The sequence below is a fragment of the Falco cherrug genome, chromosome 10 (assembly GCF_023634085.1).
Source record: "Falco cherrug isolate bFalChe1 chromosome 10, bFalChe1.pri, whole genome shotgun sequence".
NCBI lineage: Eukaryota > Metazoa > Chordata > Aves > Falconiformes > Falconidae > Falco > Falco cherrug.
This window is the reverse complement of record NC_073706.1, coordinates 25,166,989-25,192,558: the sequence shown is the minus strand read 5'-3', so window position 1 is coordinate 25,192,558 and position 25,570 is coordinate 25,166,989. Positions and strand designations below refer to the sequence as shown.

At 44.8% G+C, this 25,570-nt stretch overlaps 1 protein-coding gene across 3 annotated transcripts in view; it reads left to right on the top strand.

Annotated features, from left to right (window-relative positions):
- Positions 1-535: 535 nt before the first annotated feature.
- MPPED2 (metallophosphoesterase domain containing 2) overlaps positions 536-25,570 on the top strand; it is a 108,808-nt gene continuing 83,773 nt past the window's right edge. Inside the window, exons 1-2 of one of the 3 annotated variants that reach the window (XM_055722966.1) lie at positions 536-827; positions 5,624-5,867. In XM_055722966.1, the coding sequence (XP_055578941.1) occupies positions 5,740-5,867 (128 nt within the window). In that variant the 5' untranslated portion in view covers positions 536-827; positions 5,624-5,739. Of the gene's footprint in view, positions 828-1,884; positions 1,973-2,824; positions 2,876-5,623; positions 5,868-25,570 lie in introns of those variants that run through there. The other 2 variants (XM_055722967.1, XM_005436167.4) reach the window with 2 other exon arrangements.

Sequence of the window (25,570 nt, the reverse complement as noted above, 5' to 3'; positions counted from 1 at the left end):
TGTTCACCCTCCAAGGCTGACCCTACGGCGCATTTTTCCGATGGCTGAGGTTAGCCTGCCTGCAGAAGGAGCAGAGCACCGCATGAAGAACTAAGGATGAAAGGTGTGGAAGATGGGAAAACCCGTTTGGGGGATTTTTTTTCCCCCAAAATTGTTGTTGTTTGTTTATTTTATTCTTTATTTCTGCAGGGGCAGAGCCGAGCAGCTCCGCGCGGTGCCGGGCCGGCGGTGTGCGAGGGGTGCGATGCCCGGCGGGGGGGAGTCCCGGCGGGCTCCCACACAGCCCCCCCCGCGCCCCGGGACTGTGGCAGCCGGCCCCCCCCCCCCCGCGGCCCCCGGCCCCCGGCAGAGCCGCTGCTCCCGCCGGCCTCTCCCGCCGGCTCGGTGGGGGGAGGCTGTGCCGCGCTTGGGAAATGCAGCAGCGATTCCTCCCTCCCTCCCTGCCCGGGGGGGTGAAGTGCGAGGCAGCGGGAGGAGCTGTGCCTCTCTGTGTGTGTGTGTGTGTGCATGTGTGTGTGTGTGCGTGTGTGTGTGTGAGTGTGTGTGTGTGCGCGCGTGTGTGCGTGTGCGAGCAGCGCTCCGTGGCCGCCGTGTTTCCTGGTGCCTGCTCCCTGACCCCAGTGGCAGCCCCGCTCACTGCACCGCGCCCGCCCCCGCCGCCGCCCCGCACCCGGAGCCGGAGCCGGAGCCAGGCCGCCGCCGGGCACCGCCGCGGGGTCGGGCGCAGGTTCTGCCCCGGCCGCGCCCCCGCAGCCCCATGGAGCGGCCCCGCTGCCCGCGCTGAAGGCATCCCCGAGCCGCCCGCCGCGGCAGCCGGCGGAGGGAAGGTGAGCGGCCCCGGGCCGGTGCCTGCGTGCGGGGGCGGGGGGCGGCGGGGGCAGCGGCGCACAAAGCGGCGGGTTAGAGGTGCCGTGTCATGGGCGAGCGGGGGGGCGGGCAACGCTCCGGCGCGGCGGGGCCAGCCTGCTGCGAACAATAATACGGATGGAACCGGCCGCCGGCGCTGCCCGCCTGCCCGGCGTGACCGCCCCGAGCCCGCTGGGTCGGGTCGGGTCGGTGCGGCGGCGCTTCCCCGCAGCCCGGGCGGCTGTTCCGGCGGCGCGGAGCCCGGCCGCCCTGCCCTGCCCCCCCAGGCCGTGCCCCGCTGCCCTCCGCCGCCGCCGCGCCTCTCGGCCGGGGCGGGGGGGGACGGGCTGCGGCGCTGGCAGCGGCCTGGGGCCGGGAGGCGGCGCGCCGGCCCCGGGCTGGGGGTCGGGGCTTGGGGCGGCGCGGCGGGGCCGGGAGCGTAGGCCGGCGAGCATTGTGCTGGCTGGGGCCAGCGGACGGGCGGCAGCGCCGAGCGGCTGGCGGGGGGGGACGGGGCTGCCGGGGGCTCGGGGGGCACGCACACGCCGCAAAAGTACGGCGGGTAGGGCGGGTTTGCTTTGCCGCTCCCCGGCGGAGTTTCCCCCTCTGCCTTCAGCCGGCGGGAGAACCCGCGGTGGAGCCGCGATCCCGGAGGCCTCACGCACTTGGAAACCTCCCGAGGGCGGGGGCGAGGTGCGGGGGGCGGCGCGGTTGGCACCGCCGGGATCGAAAGCAGCGGGCACCCCCCAGCCCCCGCCGCGCTCCCCCGCGGAGTTTATTGCATCCCTCCCCCGAACACCCCCCCCCCGCCCCCAGACCCCGCTTCGGCTCGGCGGCGGCCGGGGCTCTGCGTGCGAGGGGAACTTTGTGCGCCATGGCACGTACCGCACCGCGGCGCAGAGCTGCCCCCGCCGCGGCGAGCGGCCCGGGGGGGCCAGGCAGGGGGCGCGGGGCGGGGGCTGCGGCACACGCCGGGACGGGGCCGCGCCGGAGCCATTGGCCACCCAGAGCCATCAATCACGGGGTGGTGGTGGGGGGGGGGGGGAGCGACGAGCCCGGGGCCCCGCGGGGCCGCGGCCGGGGCGGCCCGGGAGCCGGCGACGGCGGGGAGCGGCCGGGAGCCCAGGTACCGCGGGGCGGCGGCGTGGGGGGCCGTGGTCCGCACCCCCCTTGCCCCCCCCCCCCCCCCCCCGCCGGTGCCTTGTCGGGCGGGGGGCGGTGGGTGCCCGCGCTCCGGGGGGTTGCGGGGGCTGGTGCCGCACGGTGCCGGGATAGCGGCTGTATCCGCGGGAGGTGCTGACACGGGGTTAACCCTTTCGGCCGGCCGCCTTTCAAAAGCGGCTTTTCTAGCGCCAGAGCCGCCGGCAGGCACATTTTTGAAATTCAGATGAGGGAGGCGTAAATATTTTATGGGGGAAAGGCTCTCGGCGTGCCTGCGGGGCGGGCGGCGCGCCGGGAGACGGCACCGGTGACTTCTCTGCGCATCCTGGGCGATAGTTTTTTTGACCCGGCGGTACCATGCGGCTTTAAAATGTAGCTGCGCCTAAGTCCGTGCCAGCCCTTTTCTGAAAAAGTGCCGGTTTGTACCTGGAGACCTGGGCCGACGCGTACAATAACGCATCCGCGCATACCCGCGCATCCCTGCATCCCCCCGCATCCCGGCGCGCCTCCGCGCTGGGGCAGGGCTCTTCGCCCAGGGTAGCAGCTATGGCTGGGGGGGTCGCAGCCTGCTAAAGAAAGAAACAGTCCTCATTTCGCTGTTTATGACTTAAAACCGGTGGGGAAGGTGCTGCACGTTGTTTTACTTGACAGATCTGAAAAATAATGCAACTTTTAGTCTTTTGTACTCGCCTCCTGTCTGTAATCTTCAAAGAGTGGTTGCAGGTGGAGGAAGGACGGCGGTGATTCAAAGTAGCCTTTTTATTTTTGGTTTTTTTTCATCTTGGGCCTAAAATAAATTTGTTCTTAAAGTTTCGAAGCGTTCAGCTCCTTTTTGATATTTTCTTCAGAGAAGTTCACAGTAAAGAAGGTAATAATTAGTTCTTAGGTAATAATTACTTCTGGTAGGTGAGCTGTAGTACTCTGTGGAGCATTAAATGGAAATTAGAGAATTGACACAGAAGCCAGCTTCAGATTTTACTTTTTTTTTTTTTTTCCTTTCCTCTCTCTCCAATCCGGCATTTGTTGTTGAATTTCATTTTAAAAGGATACTTTGTTCGGCTTTGTCTTAATTTAAATATAGAGATTTATTTTTATGATTAAAGATTGGAACGATGGGAAGCAATTGCATCTTATATACTTGCAGTCTTACTGAAAGTCAACTTTAAAGTATTTAATACAGCTATTCAAGTATCCTCTTATAATTTGTTTTATGCCAGTTAGTTGTAATTTCTTTCTGTAACATGGATTGTTATAAACCTTGTAAAAAATGCTTATTATCTTTATGTATAATTCACTCTCATGAACAAATTGGATTTTTCTTCCATGAGTGAAATTTAATGTTCTGACCTTTCTAGATTACTGAAAATAGTGTGATTTAGCTTTTCTGAAAGCCCAAGCATATTTTTGTTGTTGGTTTACTGTGTTGTTTTATATTGTAGCTTTTAATTGGGGAAAAAATAACATTAGACATGTAATTTTTACGCTACTACTTAATTTATGCAGACGCTGAAGTTCTTGCTGTGTAAAAGAAAAACTTAGTTGTGTTTTTTTTTTTTTTCCCTGGGAGCTTTGATGGCTAGCATTTTTGTTAATGACAGTCATTTCTCTAACAGGAAGATGTTTTCATTTGTATTTACTTTTCAGTGCAGGGCAATTATGTTGCTCTGTGTTGCACACTCTTGGTAGTTTCTATCTCAAAAGAATTACAGTACTTGGAACAGGACTGCAATTTGAAGCAGGTGTTGTGTTTTACTGTTATGCAAAATAACACTAAAATATAATTGTAAGGGAAATTAAGGAAACAGCTGCAGACTTGGTATGGTAACCGCTACATTATGATTCCTGAGCAGTTGTTGCACGCATCTTACACATCACTTCTAACACAGCAAAGGTTTGGTTTAGTAAAGCTCACCTTGCTGATTTTCACTCCTGAAACTTGTGCTTATTATGAGAGGGGGTTAGTGCAAAGACCGGACCATAACCTTAGTTAAGGATGTGTACTATCTCACTAGTGACTCAGTTTTTAAATGGGAACTTTATGGTTTAGTTTCATTTTTTCCCCTTTTCGTTTTTATCTTTTTTTTCCCTCCAGTACTAAAGATGATGAAGGATAGAACCCAATTACTGGAATGAAGGTTGCAGAATGTCTTAACCCAACTAACATATGGAAGCGTACATAGGCCTGAGGTTGTAAAATAGTAAAATAAATGGCCTATAGCAGGCCATCTGCCATTTGCGGGGCATTTTTATCATGCTTCATGCCAAACTGGAAATTAGTCTTTGTATTAAAAATATATTTTGAATACAAATCAAAGATTCCAAATGTTTAACGTTACACATGGCAAACACATTTTGATCTGGGAGCTAAGAGAAGTCCAGGATGATCACACTAGAAAAATACTGCTTAGCTTGATGCTCAGGGCTCTCAAGTCATGCTCTTGTCTTTCCTATCTCTTTGTCTGCCCAGCAAGCACTGATTTATTTTTGTAAATTACACACCAGATATGAAAAATCCACTATTGCATGTGGCAAGTAAGTGGGGGCGGGGCGGGAAATCAACTGATGGGAAGTGTCATGATTTCATGGAAGTCCTTTCAGCTAGGGTGGTGTGTGCCAGTTGAGGGTCTGCCTCATGGACAGGGCTTTTAGAGAGTTGCTCATCTTTAAGGTATTCTTCAAACATCAGCTGATGAATTTTCACAGTCCCTCTGAAAGGAAGGCAGCTGAGGTATCCCCAGTTTATTGATTGAAGAAATTGAAGCACAGATTCTGTGCAGGGAACTCAACAGGGATGGGGTTTGGGAAGTTTCTGGCTATTTGGGCTTACACTCGTATTATAGGACGCTTCCAGTCTTAATGCAAAATATGTCTAAGAGCACTTTGAAGAAGCGAAAGATAGGGATGCATAGAGAGGGAAGAGCATATTTCTTTCATCTTATGCAGAAATATTTATGCATAACATCGCACTTAAATGTCAGATAAATCATTACTGTCAGGTGATGAATCCAAACCAATTTCATTGCTAGTGCACTAGAACATGAGTGTTCTATTACTGTTGTCTAGACACTAGCCTTTCTCAGGACAGATAAAGACTTTGATTCAGAGGTATGTGGGTCTACCTTTTGCTATGCAATTGGTGAAATTCTCTGGTTTGCATCAGTTTCTCTTAAGTCTCTCAGATGTAAGTTATTTTGTAAAGCTAAAACAGGGCCTTAGAAACAAGTGTGGGTATTTGTAGAAAGCCATTTGTCCATCAGGAAATGGGGTTCCCTTGTTAATTTTCATGGTGGCAATTAGCACAAGATGTTATTTAAAATAAAGAATAGTGAATGTGGAATATTTAATGGGAGCTTTCAACACAGTTTTCCTCCCACCCTTAAAGATAAAGCCTTCCTTACTTTCAGCATTTATCCTTTGGATGTATTTAATGGTGATGGAGTTAAATGATGAGGAAATTTTAAAAAAGAGTGAATAGTAAAGCTTAGAGAGTTGGGTGATGGGTACATCAAAAATAGATCTTTGAATGGAAAGCAGGGGAGGATGAAGCAATATGTCCGTGTATATTTACATCTCTTTTGAATTTATAGCAGCGTGTGCTGTCTTTCTTTCCTGGCAGAGGTCGGCGGAGTTGATGAGGAGCTGCTGGGAGCTGGGAGCCACCTGGGACACGATGCCCTACCCCGCTCCTGGCCTTGGGAAGCTGTGAGCTGCTCATGTCCATAAGGAGGAAGGATGGCTCATGGAATTCCTTCACAAGGCAAAGTTACCATAACGGTGGATGAGTACAGCTCCAACCCAACGCAGGCGTTTACGCACTACAACATCAATCAGAGCAGGTTCCAGCCTCCGCATGTGCATATGTGAGTATCCCTGACACTGCCTGCCTGTGTGCCTGCTGTGTGCCTGCCTGCGCCCTTGCACCGGGAGCTGCTGCTGCCCGACTGGGTTGAAAACTGGAAAAATTGGTTAGCCACCTTAGCTAAATAGGTAAAAAGGTTATTCACTTTTCTAACGTGGTGTGTTTGAGAAGCCACTGCTCCATCATCTCCTGGAGATAACTCTGCTGCCAGGGACTCCAAGCACCTTGCCCCAGAGGGGACTAACTGGGTGCATTTTTCTGCCACTCCTCACTCTGCAGATCTCACTTTGACTCGCCTGAGGGACCCATGGCTTTAAAATTTAAGCTCCCTTCCCCCAGCCTTTACACTCAGCTGCGAAATAGGGCTAATTGGGACTAATTGTCCCCCCTGATCACTGAATCCTTTGTCCTCCTGGTTGCGAGTGGAACGTGTGCCGCATGCTGCATTCCACTCGCAACCTGCTGCACAAAGGGCTTGGGGGTGGGGTGGGGTGGGGGGGGCTGCCCGGTGGTGCCTCCCCAGAAACACAAAACCCACGACCCTGGCCCGGGCTTAAACCAACAAAAAGCATGGGAAGTGGGGAGCTGAAGGCTTCCTACCTCACCTTGTTATTCCTGGGTATTGTATGACCCGCAGGACCATTCCTCTGCAGGGTCCCCAGGCACAATGGTCTGCATCAGAGCTAAGTACCAGTTTTAACTGAATTTCCTTCCCATTGTTTAGTTAGGTTTGATCTTTATCGGTTATTTCTCTGAAGGTTCTTTTTTTTCCTTCTCACATTAATAGACTGAAAAGCACGTGAAACTAAAACAAAGACGACATCTCTCGACCTCCTGCTGCCATTGTTAAGCAGGGTTTTGAACGATGCCACACTATTGAATTTGATAAGGATTTTGCATAATAAGGAGGGGAAAGTTGTATGGGGCTTCATTGCATTTTTGTTATGTAGAAGCCTGCCGGAAGAGTCACAATGTAGGAGTTCAGCACCTTCTAATAGGATTTCCTGTGGTTACAACCTTCCTAAAGGCAACTTTAGGAGGGATGCTGAAGAGTTGTCTGTCCTGCCTGTAACTTTTCAAGGTGGAAAAAGTTTTCCTTAATTACATTTGATTTATTACTACAACGGTGATGTAATTCTTCTTTTAGAAACAGTTCCATTTCTTGATGCACTTTTCAGATCTTTTGTCAGCAAATTTGTGCTGCGTGTTTGGTGCTCCAGACTGCACTTCTGACTGACCTTATGTACAAATTCTATGTAGAGAATGAATTCAGAACAAACAAAAGAAATGTAGAAAGCAGTTTTGAAGAATGCATTATAATCGACATTGATGTCAGTGGGAGCTGGTTTGAGGACCAGCTGAGTGTGCTGGTCAGCATTGTAAAAATTGCTCGTGCTTTGTTTCAAAAGCTTGCAAACAATTTATACAGCTACTACTCTAATAATTTGCATCTCTCTTAAACGATACTGACTTGACAGATGTCTTAAAAGAGATTTTACTTGTTTGGAGAAGTTGTGTAATTGAAATAAATACTGAAGCTGTAAAGTAGAACATAGTGATGGTATTTTGAAAGATTTTTAACTGAACTGCTGCAGCTTTCTTAAAATCAGTAAATTGGTTTCAAGGAAGGGTGCGGCATACTAGAAGGGAGATCAAAATTTAGAAAAATCGGACAGGGATTAGTCTTGGGTTCACAATGGGAGCAAAGACAACAGCGTTGTGGTTCAGGAGGTGAGTTCAGGTTTAGGTCTCCGTTGCAAATGATGGGATTTAGAAAACCTGTTGAGTTAAAAATGCCAGGATCCTAGCAGCAGGTCTCTAGAGTTGTGGGAAGAGGAAAGCAAGGAAAGGGCAGCTGTGAGTGTGGGTTTGTGTGATGGTAAGAACGGTATTTATGGGGAGGAGAGGCTAGACTGTGTGGTAGCTTCAGAAGGCATCCTTATTTGTCTTCCCAATGTTTTGTAATGGAGGCGTTGTGCATATTTCTGAAAGAGGATGTCATCAAGCGAGAAACCCGAACAGAGAATCGGTGAAAGCAGTATTAACAAAGAAACCATGATCTTTTTACCCTGTTGTATCTTTGCTAGTGCCACATTGCGGCAGCTGCCAGTATTGTTTGATTTGACTTCATTTTACAGTCTGCTTTTCTTTTTTTGCGGTCTTGAAGTAATGCATGCAGCTTGGTTTTTCCAAGGGGGAGTTTGAGGAGGTTTTATTCTTCTGTAGTGAAAACAAAAAAAATTGAAAAAATCATTGGATGATGGGAAATGAATAAAGCAACACGGTAACTGAGTGTTATGACATGTATGCGAATAGCAGGGCAATGTATTGTTACAGGGCCCTGCTGCTAACCATAAATCTGTAGCTTGAGTGTAGCTTAAGGACAATGTTCCTTCCTGAAGGAAGTAATATTTTTTAATAAGTAATTTCTTTATGGATATGCATCTCCATGTGCAAAGGTGAGAAATGGATTCTTGGTGTACACGGAGCTGTTTTCTGGTTCTCGTATCTTTTGGCCCCAACCCTCACCTTGGAGTGAATGGAGAGGCTGTGGAACACCATCAGCGTAAATCGGGCGGTGAAGGTACTCCTGCTGTTACTCTGCCTGTTCTGTGGGACATGTGTCCTGTGCTTTTTCTCTGGCTTTTATTTACTGCCTTTCACACGAGTGTCATGTAGTTTGATCAGCAGGGATACAGTTCTCTTTTATCATCTATGTATTTTTACACCAGCGCTTCTTAGTGGATCCGTTTAAGCATAGTATCAGGTAAATAACAGTGTATTAACGCTGGCTTTGCTTGGGCTGGCTGTGACAGCAGTTTTGTCAGTTACTTAAGCTCTGGTATAGTATGGCTTTTGAATCAGTCTGTCCAGTCTTTGTATTTTATTTCTCAACTAATTAATGTTTGAACAAGTGTTCTGAAGACAATTTTTACTGTACGATTATTTTGGATAAAGGGATATCAGGTTAAATATTTTGTCATCCTGAAGCAGCGCTCCCACCCACAGGTTTCACTTAATTTTCTGAAGATGTTATACAGTGTTTGCATCTGAATGCTTTGTTCAAGTCGTGTTTACTTTCATTTAGTTTTAATTAACTGCATCACCATAGTTCCTTGCTTTAAAGGGCAGTTGCAAAACAATAACAATTATAATATGCCTCCCTTTGATTATTATTGTTCTGAAAGTATTGATACTTTCCCATTTTTTTTGTTAAGAATTGTGGCTGCAAGAGGCAAATGTTGCTTGCCTCTTTGGTGTAGTGACTGCTGCCAGATATTACAAGGTGGTTTGTTTTTTTTTTTTTAAAAAAAAAGGGGCGGAGGGCGGGGGAAGAAAAAGCTTTCAGGCTGGTTTAGACCTTTGAGATGTTTGGTATGAGGCTACGGTCAGTGGTGGCAGCGATGCCCACGAGCAGTGGCAGAATGCAGCCCTGGGGATGGGGTGGCAGGCGCTGGAGGAGCTGGCACACCGGGCAGGTGTGTTGTGCTGGCAGCTGCAGGAGGCTTCACCCTGTCAAATTCAGTAGACTTTAATTCAGTAGTAGGAGAGTAAGAAAGATAGAGGCTTCTGTAGCAGAGCAAAAGTCTTCTAAATGAGGTTATTCATACCTGGAGATACATTGAACAATCTGTAACTATATAATTTTACTGCCTTTTCTGTACTGGATTAATTCCCCATGTGAATATTCTTATTCTAAAACAACGAGTATAAACAGAATGTTATATTAGTAGAAATATATATATGTAGTTGAATAAAGTATTTAAATGTATGAGTGTGTGTAAATGTGTATATATAATAATAATAGTAATATAAAAATATAGCTGTATAATCACAGAAGAAAAAACTTTCAACTGTGATAAAGCCTTAAGTTGTTACAACCTGGAGAACTTAAAAGACTACTAACCTTGAAAAACAGAATCTTGCCTATTTTTTTCTTTTCTTGGGGAAACCGTTCTGCATTTAATGAGCTTTATAAACTGCCACTGAGATTGGTGGGAAGTCATGCATTTGATTTGTAATATTACCAACTTTTGTTTCCTATAAGGTGTGGGATATTTAGGGGGAAAGAGTTGGCATTAATAGAATATCGACTTATTTGACGTTTACAGAACAGTGGAGTTCGTACCTGTGGTGATACTGGTTGAGAGAATACAGAGGTTCAGCCTTCAGTTAGCTGTCCCGTGTGTGACTAGGCAGACTGCTTCAGTTGGTGCTGGTACAATAGAGGATCACAGTTTTGGTGGAAATTGTTGCTCTGTCCATTAATAACACTTCCTACAAAAGCATACATAGCTCATGACCACCTAAGCACCTTTTCACTACTGCTTTTTCTAAATAACTAAAAAAACCCCAGTACTCTTTGATACAGTCAAGGTACAATTAAGCTGTAATTGTGAAAACAGAAGTACGTGGAATGAACATGTCTAAAACTTGAGCCTAACTTTTGGACACAGGGATTTTTATTGGCGTCATGGCTCACAGCTTATGTTGGTGCAATTTTCGTCTCTCTTCCTTGCTGGTCCCTCAGTGGCATGGGTGGCTGCTGAAAGGCAGGAGTTTACAACCTGATGCATTAAGTAAAAGAAACCTGTCTTAGGGCAAGAGCAGGAGCCCTTCAGCAGCTGCCCCAAAGCAGCTGAGAGAATCCTTACAGCTCTCCCAAAATAAATAGTCTCCACTCAAGAAGAGGGCCGTTAACTCATTGCATTTTCTGATGCTCTTGCCATAGAACAACAGAAACCAAGTTGCAAAGATGCTAATTTTAATGGTCATTAAGAAAACTGACTTACTGGAGCATGTGCATGGGTGTATGTCTGTGTGAGTCAAGATCTGTACTGATCTTAAGGATACTACGTTATTTCAGGTTACTTACTTTGCAAAAATCAAAGCATAATGCAAGTTCTAAACTTAAATTTACATGTAAATTTACATGTAAAATGAGAATAAAAACATTTTCATGAGGATACACTTAAAGGCTTTTGAGGTGTTGGAGTGGAGCATGATGAAAGTGAGGTGTTCATACAGACTTCATATAAAGCTGAGGGATTGCAGTTTTGTAATTAAAACTCAAATTTGGGCTCTTTGTATTGTGTTTATGCAGTGTAGTCATAATATGCTAAGCTCTCTTGCAAAACTGATTGTTTCTGACCTCTCTTTTTGTCATTGTGAAAAGGAATAGTATCAACTTACCTTTTAAAAAATGTTCTGACATACCTGAAGGCTGATGCTTAAAAGTGCCGGTATTATTACAAATGTAGGATAGGTTTAAATTCATTTTTTGTCACCATTGCTCTGTTGGTTCCTATATTTGCATGTTGTCCTGTCCTAAGATGGAAGCCAGGTCTGGTTTAAGTTGGTGATAACCCCCTTTACCTCTGGTGCTAGTGGGAGCAGGCTGCCAGAAATCCACCAGCGCCTCAGTGCGAGGCATCAGCCTTGTGCGAGTACTACTCCTCCTAGACGTAAAAAGCTGGGATTGTAGGTTACTCGCAGGTCTGGAAGGGGGGATGTTCTTTGATACTCAGTGCTGAGCCTGCTGCTCCCCAGCAGCTTGCTCAGCCCCGGTGCCGCATGCTCTGCCACCTCCCCAGTGATGCTGGCAGAGCCCTTTGTGGGGCTGCTGTAGGTACCACTGAAATGGTTAAACACATCTGTTGGGTGGTGTGGGTGGGTGGTTTCCCCAGTGAGCTACTTTCAGTGATCTCTTTCTTGGTGTAGCCTCACCAGTAGTGGGTTACGGGGTGGCCAGCACAGGTGGGAGGGTGGGGATCTGACAACAGGCAAGGACTGGAGGGGATGGACATGTCTTCACCTTACTTCTTCATTGATGAAATTCTGCTGTTACAACACCTTGTAGAGTCAGCCTGGCCCCTGTTGGGAAAGCCTGAGAGGGAGAAGGAAGGAAAATTGTTTGTGTTTTATGCGCATGTATGTTCATGTTCTTTTATGTGGCGTTAAACCTGAAAAGAAGCCTTCAGGTAATGAGCATTTTAATTATAAGACCCTATTTCAGTAGCTGAGCACTATAAATAGAAATTTTCATTACATGATCGGATTCTACATTTATAGCATTACCTATGCAATTCATTTAGCGGTCAGTCATACTGAGTGACAGTTTACTTATGTTTTCACGTCTATGTACAATATACAGTGTGTTCTTACCTTACGGGAAGTGCGTGATGTGATCTGACCAGGAATCCTTTATGCAGCAGCGGTCCCTACCACTGCCCCTTGTGCTATAGGGAGACTGCTCACCAAGGCAGTTTTTGCTATGAAGTAGTTAGGAAAAAAAAATAAAAACCATATACGTTACAATCAGGATGTTGCACTGTCACTGGAAGCTTTTCATTTATTTTCGTAAAATGTCAGGGAAGTAGGACTGTTGTGGAAGCAGCAGCTTCTTGCTTTTGTTTAATGCTTGAAGGGTGAGAGCGCAATCTATCTTGGGCACAACTTCTAGAGCGCAGATTTCCAAACAGGGAGGTAATACTTTACAAAACTTGCAGGCTCCACACCGCAGATCCCATCGTAAGTGTTTGGCTTGTGATTTTCTCCTAGTGGCAGAATGAGGCTGGTCTTCCCTGGCAGTGGTGATAAGCTCCTCCCTGTGACACATAGCTATTCCAAGCCCAAGGAAAGTGCTGCACCTGCCTACCACACATCTGCTTTTGTTTTGCAAATCTTTCTTTGTGTATCTTGTTGGACAAATAAACAAAAGGAAGGCCCTGTAAACAATGTGGGTTTAGGTGTTTATGTTGTAGTTAAATTACTATATGTAGCTTGCTTATGTTTGATGCAGGGGTGTTTCAGAAGTGAGCAGGTGGTGTTGTGATGAACATTGATTTTTGTACTGAATGTTGCAGGGTAGCTTCTGGAGTTTACATTTCTGATCTTGAGCTACCAGAAGTGGCTTCATTTTCAAGTCAGTTGCCTAGCATAAGTATCTACAGAAAAATTCAGAAACGGAGAGCCAGAATGCCTGTCTCCTTCCCAGAAGAACACTTGGAAGGCTTTTGGTTTTGAATTCTGTAAAAGGCCATGGTGTAACTTGAGAAAATAAATGTGCTGAGGCATAGAAAAAGTACAGTGAGGTAGGGAGATTTCTTTAAAACATGCCCCTATGGACAGTGAGCTTGTAAAGTTACTTCTGTGAGGATACAGTGAAGTTTGGCATGAGGGTTACCTGCCTTACTTGAGCGATACATGCCCCCATGGAGCGGAGAGCCTGTGTTGGGTGGGAAGTCTGCTCAGAAGTCCGCTCAGTCTTGCGAGGTAAAATCATTCCCTTCTTAATTCATGCCAGGTCTTTCCGAGTGCCTAGAAGATTTTCCAGCAAGTTGTGAGTTTTGGTCTTTGAAGCAATGGCTTCTTGTTTCCAGTGGTTTGAATCATACTTGGCATGTGCAGTTGTAGCTTTGTGGACTTCATCATGATCATTTCTGCTCGCAGAAGGTCTGAGAGCGGCTTTTTAGTCTTGTGTGATGGGTACATGCAAAGCAGGGCAAAATAGAGGAAGGAGATAAGTGTGTCTCTGTGTACACCTGCACATATTTCATAGAAGGTGTTTCAGAAGATATAAAGAGCTCGTTGTTTGATGGGGTTTGGAAATTCAGGTCCTGCTCGCTTACTTTCGGCTTTGATGTGGGCCAATAAACTTCAGGTACCGGGAGCTGCAGTCATTTTATTTATCTCCTGAAGAGCTGATCATAAAGCTTGCTCTTAACCTCCGTAAGCCTGGAGCTTTCTCCTGGCGCATCAGCTGTATGTGTCCTGCAGGATGTGCTGCGTGAAGGTTGGCTGAAACGGGATGCCTGGTGGGTGAGCACTGGTGTGGTGAGCTGCCACTGAAGCTTTCGGCATGGGGGCAGAGGATGTCTAGAGAGCAAGTCAACCTGTAATCCCCAGATAGAGTCATCCTCTTCCTAACTGATGGGTCGAGCCCATCTTATTTCTTATTGTTGTCTTGTAGATCAAAATGCTGTCGACAGATTCACCTGGTTACTATCCACTGACAGCGAAATGCTTGCCCCATTTTTATATGCTCTGTTTTACAGTGGGTGTATTTTCTAAATTTAAATTATTACGGGGAGGGGAGGAGAGACAAATAGGAAAATCCCAACTCTCTCCTGTTTTTACCAATAGATTTGAATGATTGTGCTGTGTGGCGCCTTGCAAGATTTGTTCTCGTCACAGGCTGCAGATTTCGTATTCCCAGACCCTCTCCTCCTTGCCTGCTGCTTGACACTAGGGCTACAGAGATTCCGCTGGATGTTGACAAGGAAAAAACAGTACTGGAGGCTGCCACGCACTAGAGTCCCTGCTTACAGTACTGGGCATTAACTTATATCCAGCACATTAGACTTAAAAGCACACAGCCGTTAAGTGTAGCACTCCCTTCCCAGGAGGGCAGCAGATGGAGAGAGGATGGGGGAGGGAAGGAGAAAGGAGTATGATAGAGGGACTTTATCTGATGCATTTGTAAGCCAGGAAACTTGCCATTTACCACGTTTACAATTTCGCTGGTATAAGGAATTGAGTGTAGTGACTGGGAGCATCAGGGTCAGCACATTACTCCTAAATGTTTTGCTATTGTATCAGTTTATGGGAAGGAAAAGGTGCTAGTCCAGTATATCTTCTTCATGCTCCTTTTATATAGGGAGCACAAAGGAAAAAGTCATTACTTTTTAATTACTCCAGGCTGCTTTGTTTCTTAAAGCACATTCACTTTTAGCCAACAGTGAGAATTACCGAAGGGTTATTTTCTTCCCTGTGAATGGTGAAATAGTAGTTTTGGGGAAGATAATTGTTCCGAATTAAAATTTCATGTGGTCCAGCATATTTAGTAAATAGGAGCCTTGTCCCTGTAGTTGTTAAATGCAGTGATTAGTGACAGTGTTACTGCTTCCAGTGGGACGGGACCAGTCACTTAGAGATGCCAGATTGAGTGGTTTACTCAATTTTAAGCTATGATTCTTTCAGGGACTTTTTTTCTCTGGTTGTGAACAATGTTCATGTAAGATTATGATAATTAACAGATATTAAAGAGGAGGGAAATTTCATCTTTATGGTTTGTTTATTTTGTAAATTTCAAGTCAGCCAGGCATTCACTTTTCCTCCTGGTGAAAAGCAGTGAATAGATTAAAACTGAATAAATACATAATAATACATTCAAGTATATATATAGAACTCAGGTGTAATCTTTGAAATTACTTGGAAGTTGTTTTTTTTTTTAAATGTTTTGATTTTGATTATATCCCTCTTGACTTTAGTTTGATTTTTCATCATCTTTTGTTTGTTAAACGGTGATGCTTGCAGCTTTGAAGGGAAGGCATGTTTACAAGAACACATTTTTTTCTGCTATCTTTATTATTCTGTGCCTTGAAAGTTTCCCCTTAGGACATTCGCTTTGGGTTACTGAGGGGGAGTTATGACTCGTATTGCAACTTCTTAATCCTTTGGAGGGTATTTTTAATTTTTTGCACAAAGTTGATAAGGCAGTTTTTCTGCTAGATATGTCAGTATAATGCGGCTGCACAGATCAGATACTGTTTCATATACTCGTATACTGGATACGTGTTTCAGACACCCTCTGAGAATTAAAATGATGATGGTAATCTTCTGGGGGTGGTATGTGGTATTTTCTTCTTTTTTTATTTTTTGCACTGTGACCTTTGGCGGTGTTCTGCTCGGCTACTTTGCATGGCTGCTTTGTGAGAATGCCGCTGTGTTAATGGAAGGATCACACATACTGTTCCTCTCAGAACCTGATGCATCATCTTGGCAACAAAATTAAGACCTTTAACTCTCCAAGTTTTCATCATTTGTTGTTAGTTATGTGTTACCATACATTCTGTGCCTTCAGGAAAACAGGTTGTTTTAAAAACATATACAGGTAGCGTAGAGCCTTCATTTTCTCTGAGCCAGAGGAGAAAAGAAATCCCTGGTTTTGGTTTCAAGGAGTTTAAATGGTCTGTGTTTAGGGGGATTTTGTTTTGTTTTCAGGTTCATTCATTTTAGATATCATTAATACAGAGCACAGTTTCCTGAAAAGAATCCTTACATTCAGTCTAGGTTGTCAAGAGAAATACCAATTGTAAGTTGAAAAATTAACTTTGGATCACCTGGATTCCTTGATAGTCTGTTCATAATATCATTTAATATTGTGATATGCAAGAGTGACTATTTTCAGTCAGTATTTCTCTTAGAAGGTTTTTAAGACATCATTCTACAGAATGAGAAAGACCTTTTATGATTCATTTTATTCAGTGCAGAGTTAAAAGGTGTAAGCTGAAAGACATCAAGTCAGGAACTTGGTAATTCTTTTTATTAATTAGTTGAAGTTAAATGAGGGTCTGTAGAAGATTTGGTACAAGAAGTGGCAATTTTCTGGATATCTGTTTAGGAAGAGGCAATACAATTTTTTTAGGGTCTAGACGCTTGTCCAATAAAATGCAAGAGGAATGCACTGGAGGTGACTAATACAGAATAAATGGAAGATGAGAAATAGATAAATGATCTCAGATACCCAGAAGTAACCCAAGATAAGGTGTTGGCCTAAAGTATATTTCTTAGTACACCTCACACTTGCAGCTCAATTTCATTTCTTATGATTTTACTGTCTGCATATGTGTTTAAAGGCAATCTTGCTCTAGCATGAAGTGTAGCAGTAATACGTGGCACATCATTGCTGCAGCATTAGTATCGGAGTCTGTCTTTCAGGTCTGTATGTGTTTTATTATTTTCCTAACAAAAGCTTTTTCAGATTTTGAGCTTCCAGACCTGGGCCTTGTAGTTGTTCATGAGGGAATCTGGCAATGCTGACCAAGAGGTTGTACGTTAACACACCAAGGCAAGGTCATTTGAACCTTTCAGTGCTGTGCCCAGAACCTAGCAGCTTTAAAGGCACACCTTTTTTTTTTTTTAATGTATCCTTTACAGTTTTGCTTCTGTTGGGCTTAAGTCTGCTTGTGAGCAGTGTCAGACGGTGCAGTGGGAACGAATTCCCTTTCTCCACATACGCACACAGAGCTATTGCAGTGACTGTTGGAGCTTCCCTCCTAAGTTCCCCACAAATGACTGTCATCTTTTACCTGTGGGGTGATGTGGAGCCAGGAGGGTAGATTAGTCCCTGCCTCCACTCAAACTAGAGTTTCTTTAGAGAAAGAAACACCAGTTGCTGTGGTGGTCTTTGTTCCATGAATGTCTTTCTAGGAAATAAAGCACAGTCCTCTGTGTGTTTGGTTGTTGATTTTTTTTTTTTTATTTTTTTTTTTTGTGTGTGTGTTTTTCTTTCTTTCTTTTTTTTTTTTTTTTTTTTTTTTTTTTTTTTTTTTTTTTAAAGGCACCAAACAGCTGTCAGGGGTAGGATTTCTGTTTGTTTAGGGTCAGATTAGACAATGAGCTCTAAATGATAAATCAGGGATCCTGCTATCTATCCCACGTCATCTGATTTTAAACAATATACCGAGCATTTGTAGGGCATGAATAGTGCTGACAAGTATGCGCAAAGAATTTATGGATTTTTTTTTTTTCCTCTCTATTTTCCGAGCAGAAGAAGGCAGAGAACCAAGAGTTAAAATGTTGATTCGCTGATGGTATAAATTAAGTATATTATGTATCAGCTACATGGGTGGCTGCTGGAGTGGCCATCCCCAGCGTTCTCATTTTAGCACCCCCCAAAGGGTGTTGGCCTGCCGAAGGAATAGTTGAACCGAGCATGAAAAAGTTTCCCAATATGCCTTAGTTTGCACTTCAGCATATTAGTCTAAACGATAATCAGCTTTAGTTTTACTTGCATACTTTGACTTGAAACAGTGATAGTAAAGAGCCATGGTAGTATATGGATGACTGTATCTGGGAGAAGCATGGAAGAGAGAGTAAAACCTGGTTGTCCTTATTTAATTTGTTGCCAGACATGGGTCAACAGCCTGGCTCAGAGTGGGCAGTGGCACTTGTTAGCAGCAGTGCTCTGAGTATTCACACCCCAAAGTTACATTAGGCAGCATTTCCACAAACGTTGTTAAACGTTTACCTAACTTTGGCAGTCAGTTTTGGTCCAGTGCTGTAGAAGGGTTGTGCTACTGTACGTGTGACTACAGATGTGACTGCCCCTGTTCTTTGAGCGTGTCGGAGTTGAGGTCTTCTCCGTGGACATGATGCGTTCACCCGTTGCCACTTCGCGGTAGCCGTACCCCAGCAACTCGTAGTGGTGGGAGGCGTCGTGGCTGCTGCATTAGTTGCAGTTTGAGATTTTAGTGATGTTGGTCAATGGTTCTTGCAGATCTTGCAAGTGAAAGGACTTTTAAAAACAGGTGGGTATGGTATTAAAGCAATGACTACATAGGGCACAGCAAAAAATGTTTTCTCTTTGTCTTACTGATGCTGCTGCCTGTGTTTTTGAAATAAAGTCTTGTGATCCATTGCACAGCTACACTGCTGTGTCCTCTGAGGAGCCTTTTGACTGTATTTTGAACATGTCTTCTGTAATGTGTGTTACAGCTGCCGGTGACCTGGCAGCCTAATCAAGTTAGGGGTTCAACTGTGCAAAGAAAAAAGAAACCTTATTTATTAACCCCCATGTATCTTTTGGTAATTAGGGAAGGTGGTGTGGGTAATTATAAAAAAGACTTGAAGGTAAATAGAGACGTTTTAGTAGGTATTTCCCCCACTGTGAGAATCTGACTTTGTGATGGCGTGGGGGGACACCGGTCCACATGTGCAATTTAAATAGGTCTGGATTCTGCATTATAAATATGCACCGGATGCAGGGGAGAAAACCAGCACATTCTCTCAGGATGCTGTTAGGGCCAAGCAGAATCTCATTAGGGACAACTTCAAAGATCAGTTCCTCATGTCCATAAAAACAAGTGTAAATTATCTTCTGTGAGCCTGCTGTTAGCAGTTGCACTGTTACATTATGCATGATTCTAGACTGCACATGCTATGAACAAACTGCACTATGTTTCATTAGCGTGTTTTATTTTTATGCTAAGCCTGGTGACTTCGCCATTTATTGTTGGTATTTTGGCTAATATACTATTTGACTTAAAATTTCCTGTTACATTAGCTGTTAGCAGTGACACAGTCTGAAAAGGACTTTCAAGGTTCTACAGTGCTTATGTTTTTACAGAGGAACAGCTTATAGAGAGCTCCCTTTTCTTTCCCTATTGCTTTCTCATTCTTCTGCTTCCTGCACTGGGTAAGAAGGTGTCTGCTCCTGGCTCTCTTGGGGTGAATCCCGAAGGAGCTTTCTGTGATGCTGCTGTGCAGCACTTGACTTAAATGTTTGTGAAAATGAGAAGAGGGTAGAACTTCAGTAACTTCATTATCCTTGCAGAAACAGTAAGATTCTGTGGAACATTTTCGTAAATGAAGCTATATTGCTAAAAAGGGTAAAATACATATTTTTAATTTTTTTCCCTTGTGGTATTTCTGCCTTTTTTATATAGCTTAATCACTGGTGAAGCCAAACTAGGAAAGCATTCACTTGCAGACCCAGTCAAGGCTCACCGCTGCCTTCAGATGTGATGTTAAATTCCCGAATGGGTCAGCAGGCTGGTTTGCACTGTGGTTTCACAAAGACCTGCAAACTGGGGCTGCTTTGAGCTACTTGAACTATCATCCCTTGTGACATGCACTGTGCTTTGAGAGCTGTGTCAAACCACTGCTTGTTAAATTCATAATGACAGTGAATGTGTCAAGCTATGGTTTTATGAGGGCTTTTTTGCCCCGAGGTTTTGGGTTTTTTTTGGGGGTGGTAGTACTGCCAACTTGAATAGCAGTTTTGCTGTTCACTCTTTTGCACCGCTGTTCTGTTCTGCCACATGTGTCTGTGTTGTATGTGTAACGTAATTGGAAATTCAGAGTAATCCCCTGGAGTGAGAGGAAGAGAAACTCTATGTAGCCAGTTCAGTTCTCCAGTCCTGTTCACCATCTGTCCCTGCAGACGGTTGCACTGGCACAACAGGGGAGACCGCTGAAGCAGGAGCCAGCCACAGCAGGACGGGGCTGGGAGTGGCAGAGGCTGGCACTGCTGCTGAAAGGCAAGAATTATCAAACTGTACACCCACACGGACTAGTCATGGCCTTGTGTTTAATGTATGGCTGGCTCTACAGTTCATTTGCAGAAGTACTTCACAAGGCACAGCTGTGAAATTATGTGTCTTGTGGTGTGGGATGGTGTAGAGTTCGCTGTGTAGGTGATTTGCAAAGCTCAATGAACCCGTGTGAGACTTTGGTGCCATTTCCAAAGAAGACGTAAAGAATTTCCCATCGTTCAAAGCTAAGATAATAATCTGAGATCATTTCTACATCCTGAAGGGCCTGAGTACACCTGTGGAGATCAGTGGGAACCTGACTTTCTACAGGGCCAGAGTAGTGCTTTAAAGAGGTGGGGAGTGCTGAGCTGCCAACCGTCCTGCTGTGGCCACGAGTGATGCTGCCAGGTGCTGGTCAGTGCAGGGATCCATAAGTATCCCCTTCTGAACTGCAGGGTGCTGGGACCTTCCCTGGTACCGGGGCCTCCAGGGAGCTGTGGGCAGTCAGCATGGTCCTGCTTAAGGCTGTGTGGATGGGATGGATGAGGAGTGGTCTGTGTCACATGGAGCCTTGGGCAGGATGTCCTCCTCTGGCTCAGAACCCTTAGTCCTTGTTCAGAGCTCCGACCTGTGGCTCCCTGGGAAGGAAGGGCAGCCAGCTGCCACCGGGGCCAAATCTGCCAGTTTGCTGGTCTAGGTCTAACGTTAATCATGTTAACAGATCCACCTAATGAGGGCACAGATTATGCTGCTAAAAAAGCTTATATTGTTGACAGCAAGCAGCCAGCTGGAGGAAAACGATGGAAGTAAAAATCTTGCCTCTACCTGGGTTTAGGTTTTTTGGGTTTTTTTTCTTATATATCAGGTCTTTTACTGTTATAAAAACATTTCAAACCCAATTTTCTTTTAAGTGATGTCACTTGCTAGTGCAGAGTTGTCTGAATTTTAATGAAATTAAAAACCGTTCAGTTCTTTACTCTGGAAAACTCCCAGCCGCTTCAGCTGCCTTTTAATATAAAATAAAAGGAGGCCAAAAAGCCTCCTTTAAATTTTTTTTCAGCTCACCAGGTGTAACAGAGGAGGATTTGACTGAACTTTTTTTTCCCTATCATTAAAAAATGAAGGAATCGAGAGACTCACATGCTGTATATTTGTTCCTACACGTGTGTACGTATGTACATATAATTGGTGCTTACCTGTTGCCCAGAGAGAACGTTGACATGCATTAATAGCTTTGCCATTCTCTGGAAGTTGGCTTCCTTTTGACGTTCTCTTGACTTTGATGTTAAAGCCTGTAAAAGCCGGACAGGGTTTGTTATCTCGCTCAGGAGCGATGGGTTGCGTTGGAAGTTCAGGACAGCGTTGGGAGGAAGTCTTCATTTAACACCGTTGTTCAGGTCTGGCTCTTTGTCTCACCATAGCAGACAATGTTTGAAACGGCGATAAGAAGTGACAGTGATAGCTGTGCTGCAGGGTTACTGGAAGGGCATGAAACAGCATCTGGCCGTTGGACTTTAGAGGTCTGCTTTTTCGTTGTAATGGGTGATTGAAATGTTCTCCTCGTAGAGCTGGCAGTTAATGTGGCATTCATGTCAGTGAGTCCCTCAGGAAAAAATGAAGTGGTTGTAGGAAAACAGAAGAGAAAAAAACAAAGTCTGTAAAACTGAGCAGAGCATAACTGGTTTTTTGTGTAGAGTATGTATGGTCACTTGCTGCTTTTAAAGTTCAAATAAATGCACGAGACCATGTAAGGATACGGTTTTGTTCAAGGAAGATATGAAAAAATAGAATTAACAAAAAAGGATGGGTGGTTAGGACCTAGGTGCTGGGCAAGAAAGGTGTGAAGGAAGTAGAGAAATACAGCCCCTTAGCAATATAAAGAAACTCCCATCAGGGCTCTAGTTATCTCAATATGTTAAAGCTAATTGCTTCGCGCTTTTTTTCTTTCTTCATTAATTTTGTTTGTTTGCTTTTAATTTGTCTGTTTAGGAGGTCTGCTTCCCATCCAAGCCTAGTACTGTCTCCTACATGACTCGACTCCTTTTGTAAAGTCGAACACACAATGCAAGATCAAGCTGTGTCTGGAAATAGAGAAACTCTTATTAGATCAAGGAGGTTCTTATTTTTGTCTTACTAGGAGGAAAAAAAAAACCCAAACCCTTAACTTTTAGGAAAATTGATATGTTGGTCCAACACCTGGCTTCTGCTGAATGGGGCAGCCCGCTGCCTTCACTCACTCCTGCCCTGTCCTGGTGCTTCTGCTGCTTGACTTGTGCCTGTGCTCACCTGCCCTCCCAGTGAGCTGAGTGGGCTCGTGGAAGGGCCGTGCAGCTTCCAGGGCTAGTCCGAGGCAGCACTCTGGCCACCAGAAGTGGCAAGGTGGGCACAGGAGAGCAGCTAGGTCTTGGTCTGCATGGCTGTCCTGTGAGTGCTCCCTGCTAGGCTGTGAGCCCGAGGTCTTGCCTTGTAGTACTGGCTCAAGGCAGTTGTTGGTGCAGCTGCACTGTGCATGGGACTGGGAAGAGGTCTGCCTGAACACGTGCCTGGAAACGGCAGTGGCTGGGAGGATGCGACCAGCCAGCTGTCTGTAGGCTTGCAGCAGACTTTTTTTCCCTTTTTCCTGACAAGTACCCATGAAAGTGTTCATGACTTGCTTCTCATGCTTTGGTAAGGAGGGCCAAGTCTGTGCTTGTGTGTTTTTCACCCTTAGCCTTCAAGTAGTTGGTGGCCTTTACCAGATCTGTGAATGGGATGGATGGTAAAGGCAATTGTCTTGGTAGGCTTCTTGAAACAAGTTGCTACCTCCCATGAGTCAGAGCTTGATGGGAGACTCATGAAAGAGAATCACAGGCTTGGAGCCATCAGCGGAAGATCCAGGATACAACAGGTCTTCATGGTTGACACTTTCCTCTGTTTTGCTTAGTGGTGTGAAAAATCACAGCACAGTTTATGGAGTCAACAGCACTTCCCTGCACTCACTTCAAAATATCGAAGTGGCTGTTTATTGTATTATCCTCAGCATGCAGCTCTGACATCTTGTTAAACCGGTGCCAAGCCATCCTTGATGTCCCAGGGCTGAATTCCCTTTGCTCCATACTGCAGTTGTCCCTTCACATATAACCATGTTCCCATCACGCTCGGACTGGAATTGCATTTTTGCCATCAGGCTGGGAGCTGGAAAGCGAGTGGCGCATGCCAGGAGCCAGAGACCTTGTTAAATTCCTGCGAGGTTAGATTCCCTTCAGAGAGTTGGCTTGGACGTCGGAGTTGAGCGTCACTGGGCATACCCCTGCTTACTGACGCCTTGGGGCTGGCGGTGTATACACCTGGCAGGTCGCCTCGTACTGGGAAATGGTTCAATGGCAAGTCTGTGACTCACGCTGTTCTCTGGGCACGGTTATTTAGCAAAGGTCAAGGGCAGAGTGACTTACAGGATCGTATTTTTGGGGGGAGGGGTGCCCAGAGGGAGAGTGACTTGTCAGGCAGGGTGTTGTGACACAGTGAATGTCGTTGACCTACTTGGAAGGGATTGCCAGCCACTCTAATTAGCTGCTTTACAAAAAAATAAACACCTGTGTTTGTTACATCAAGTTGTATTTGCTGCTGTCTTGGTGACACACTGTAAAAGGGTTCAGAGGTACCAAGTCGTGGTAAGCAAGGTGTTACTTCGGTGAGAAACAGTCTTTGGGGAGATCGTGATGTTTCAGACAAGAAAATGTCATTTGTGTGGGCGAGATGAGTGTAGCTCCTTCGAACTGCATGCTACTCTCTTTATTAGTTAAAGATGATCATTATTTAAAAATATCTACTGCCTTTTGACAAGGAGAGAAATAGATGTGATGCTTGTTACTATAGGTAATACCGATGGAAAAAAACAAGTGCTAGGGATGGTTTCTTAGGCAAAACTAGTTGTTTCAGAGCATGTTCCCATCTACAGCAGCCTGCAAAGCCATTCCTGAGGGAAAGTTCAGAGCAGCTGATTTTCCAGATGGCAGGTTGACCAGAGCCGCTTAACTCTTAGACAGTGTTGCCCTTTAGGGTTATGGTTAGTCTCAAGTCTTCACAGTCTGCAGAAGATGAAGGAGCTCAAGATTTTATAGGCCAAAGTAAACCAGTACAGTAGAACTAGATGGAATAATGAATTGCAGAAGGGATTTCTGGAACAGACTGAAGGATCTTGCCAGTTCTGCCCTTAAGGGCAGTATTCGTTATGAAACAGTCTGTAAGTCTGTTGTTGATTGCCAGAAAGTTGGGAGGGAGGAAGGAGGAGAAAGGTTGCAGGAAATTAATCACTTTAGTCAAGGAACTAAGAATCTTAACTGCTAATTTTGCTTAATGTAGATGACTGTTAAAGTATTGATGTGAACAAAATAGTTTCACTTAGCTCACATTCCTGTGCCCTTATGGTCACTGTGAACTTTGACTTGACTGACTTCAGTAAGCAGGAGCACAAGCCCTTTGTGCTGTCCGACTGGAAATTTCAGGGGCAATGCCGGAATGCAGAAATGTAAAGAAAACTAAAAAACAAATGGATCCAGATGTAAAGGAAGAAATGGTTAAGACAGCTGTTCCCGGGTTTTAACAGTTGTGGGTTTGTTGGGTTTTTTTTCTCCTTAAGCAACTTACTGAGTTAGCCCATTTCCTTACTCAGAAAATACTCTAATAGTTACAAAGCTGTCAAAGATGCTGGGAAGTTTTAGTGAATATCTTTTACAGAATTTTTAGTAAATGATTTTGTGCTGAAAACTCATAGAAACTGTGGGGTTTTTTGGGTTTTGGTTTGGTTTTTGTGTGTGTGTGGTTTTTTGGTGTTTGGTGGGTGGTTTTTTTTTTTTTGTTGTTTGTTTGTTTGGTTTTTAATTTGCAATTCTCCATAGCCTTGTAGAGCTGTTGTGGAATTTTGTCATAGTCTGTCCCTGGAAGGTATCTTTTCCTGTTCCATAATGACAGGGAAAAGAACTGGCATTTCATTTGTGTACTGGGAAAAAACTGCTGCGGATGACTAGGTGGGTGCAATGTTACACCTATTCTTAGTCGAAGCAAAAATGGTTTTGATTGTTTAAAGAAAGAGGCAGCTACCCACCAAGTTAGTATAGCTGACAATAAGTGCATCCTGATATTCCATATATTTATGTATTTTGATTTTGTCAGTTTTACTGTGAATTTTCAAGTAGCTGAAGCTTTCCTTATGTTTTTATTATCTGAATACATATGAAAAACGTTTGAGTTTCTTCTTTTAACCACTAAGAGGAGAATAAAGATGAAATCCAAGAGTAAGTAAGCACGTATTCATGTAAGGAAACTGATTCAAGATAGTTCCTACAGAAAAAGCTGTTCTGCAGCTGGTACTCTGAAATTCCTCTTGGTGTGGACACTCATATTCTCTAGGAAAAGTGCTTAAGCTAAATCAGAAAATAGGACTGTGCCTAATAAATAGACTCCCTGGGAAGTCATATAGGAAAAGATATAGGAAAAGCTATGGTACTTTTAATTCACACAGCCTGTCTTACTTCAGAGTAACCTCCTGGTATTCTCAAGCTTCAAGAAACCAGAGGATAAATAAAAACAATGATTCTTTTGCATAAAAATGTGTGCATTTGTTGGTCATTTTTTTTGGTTAGTTTTGTTGGTGTTTGGGCTTTTTTTTTTTTTTTTTTTTTCCTAA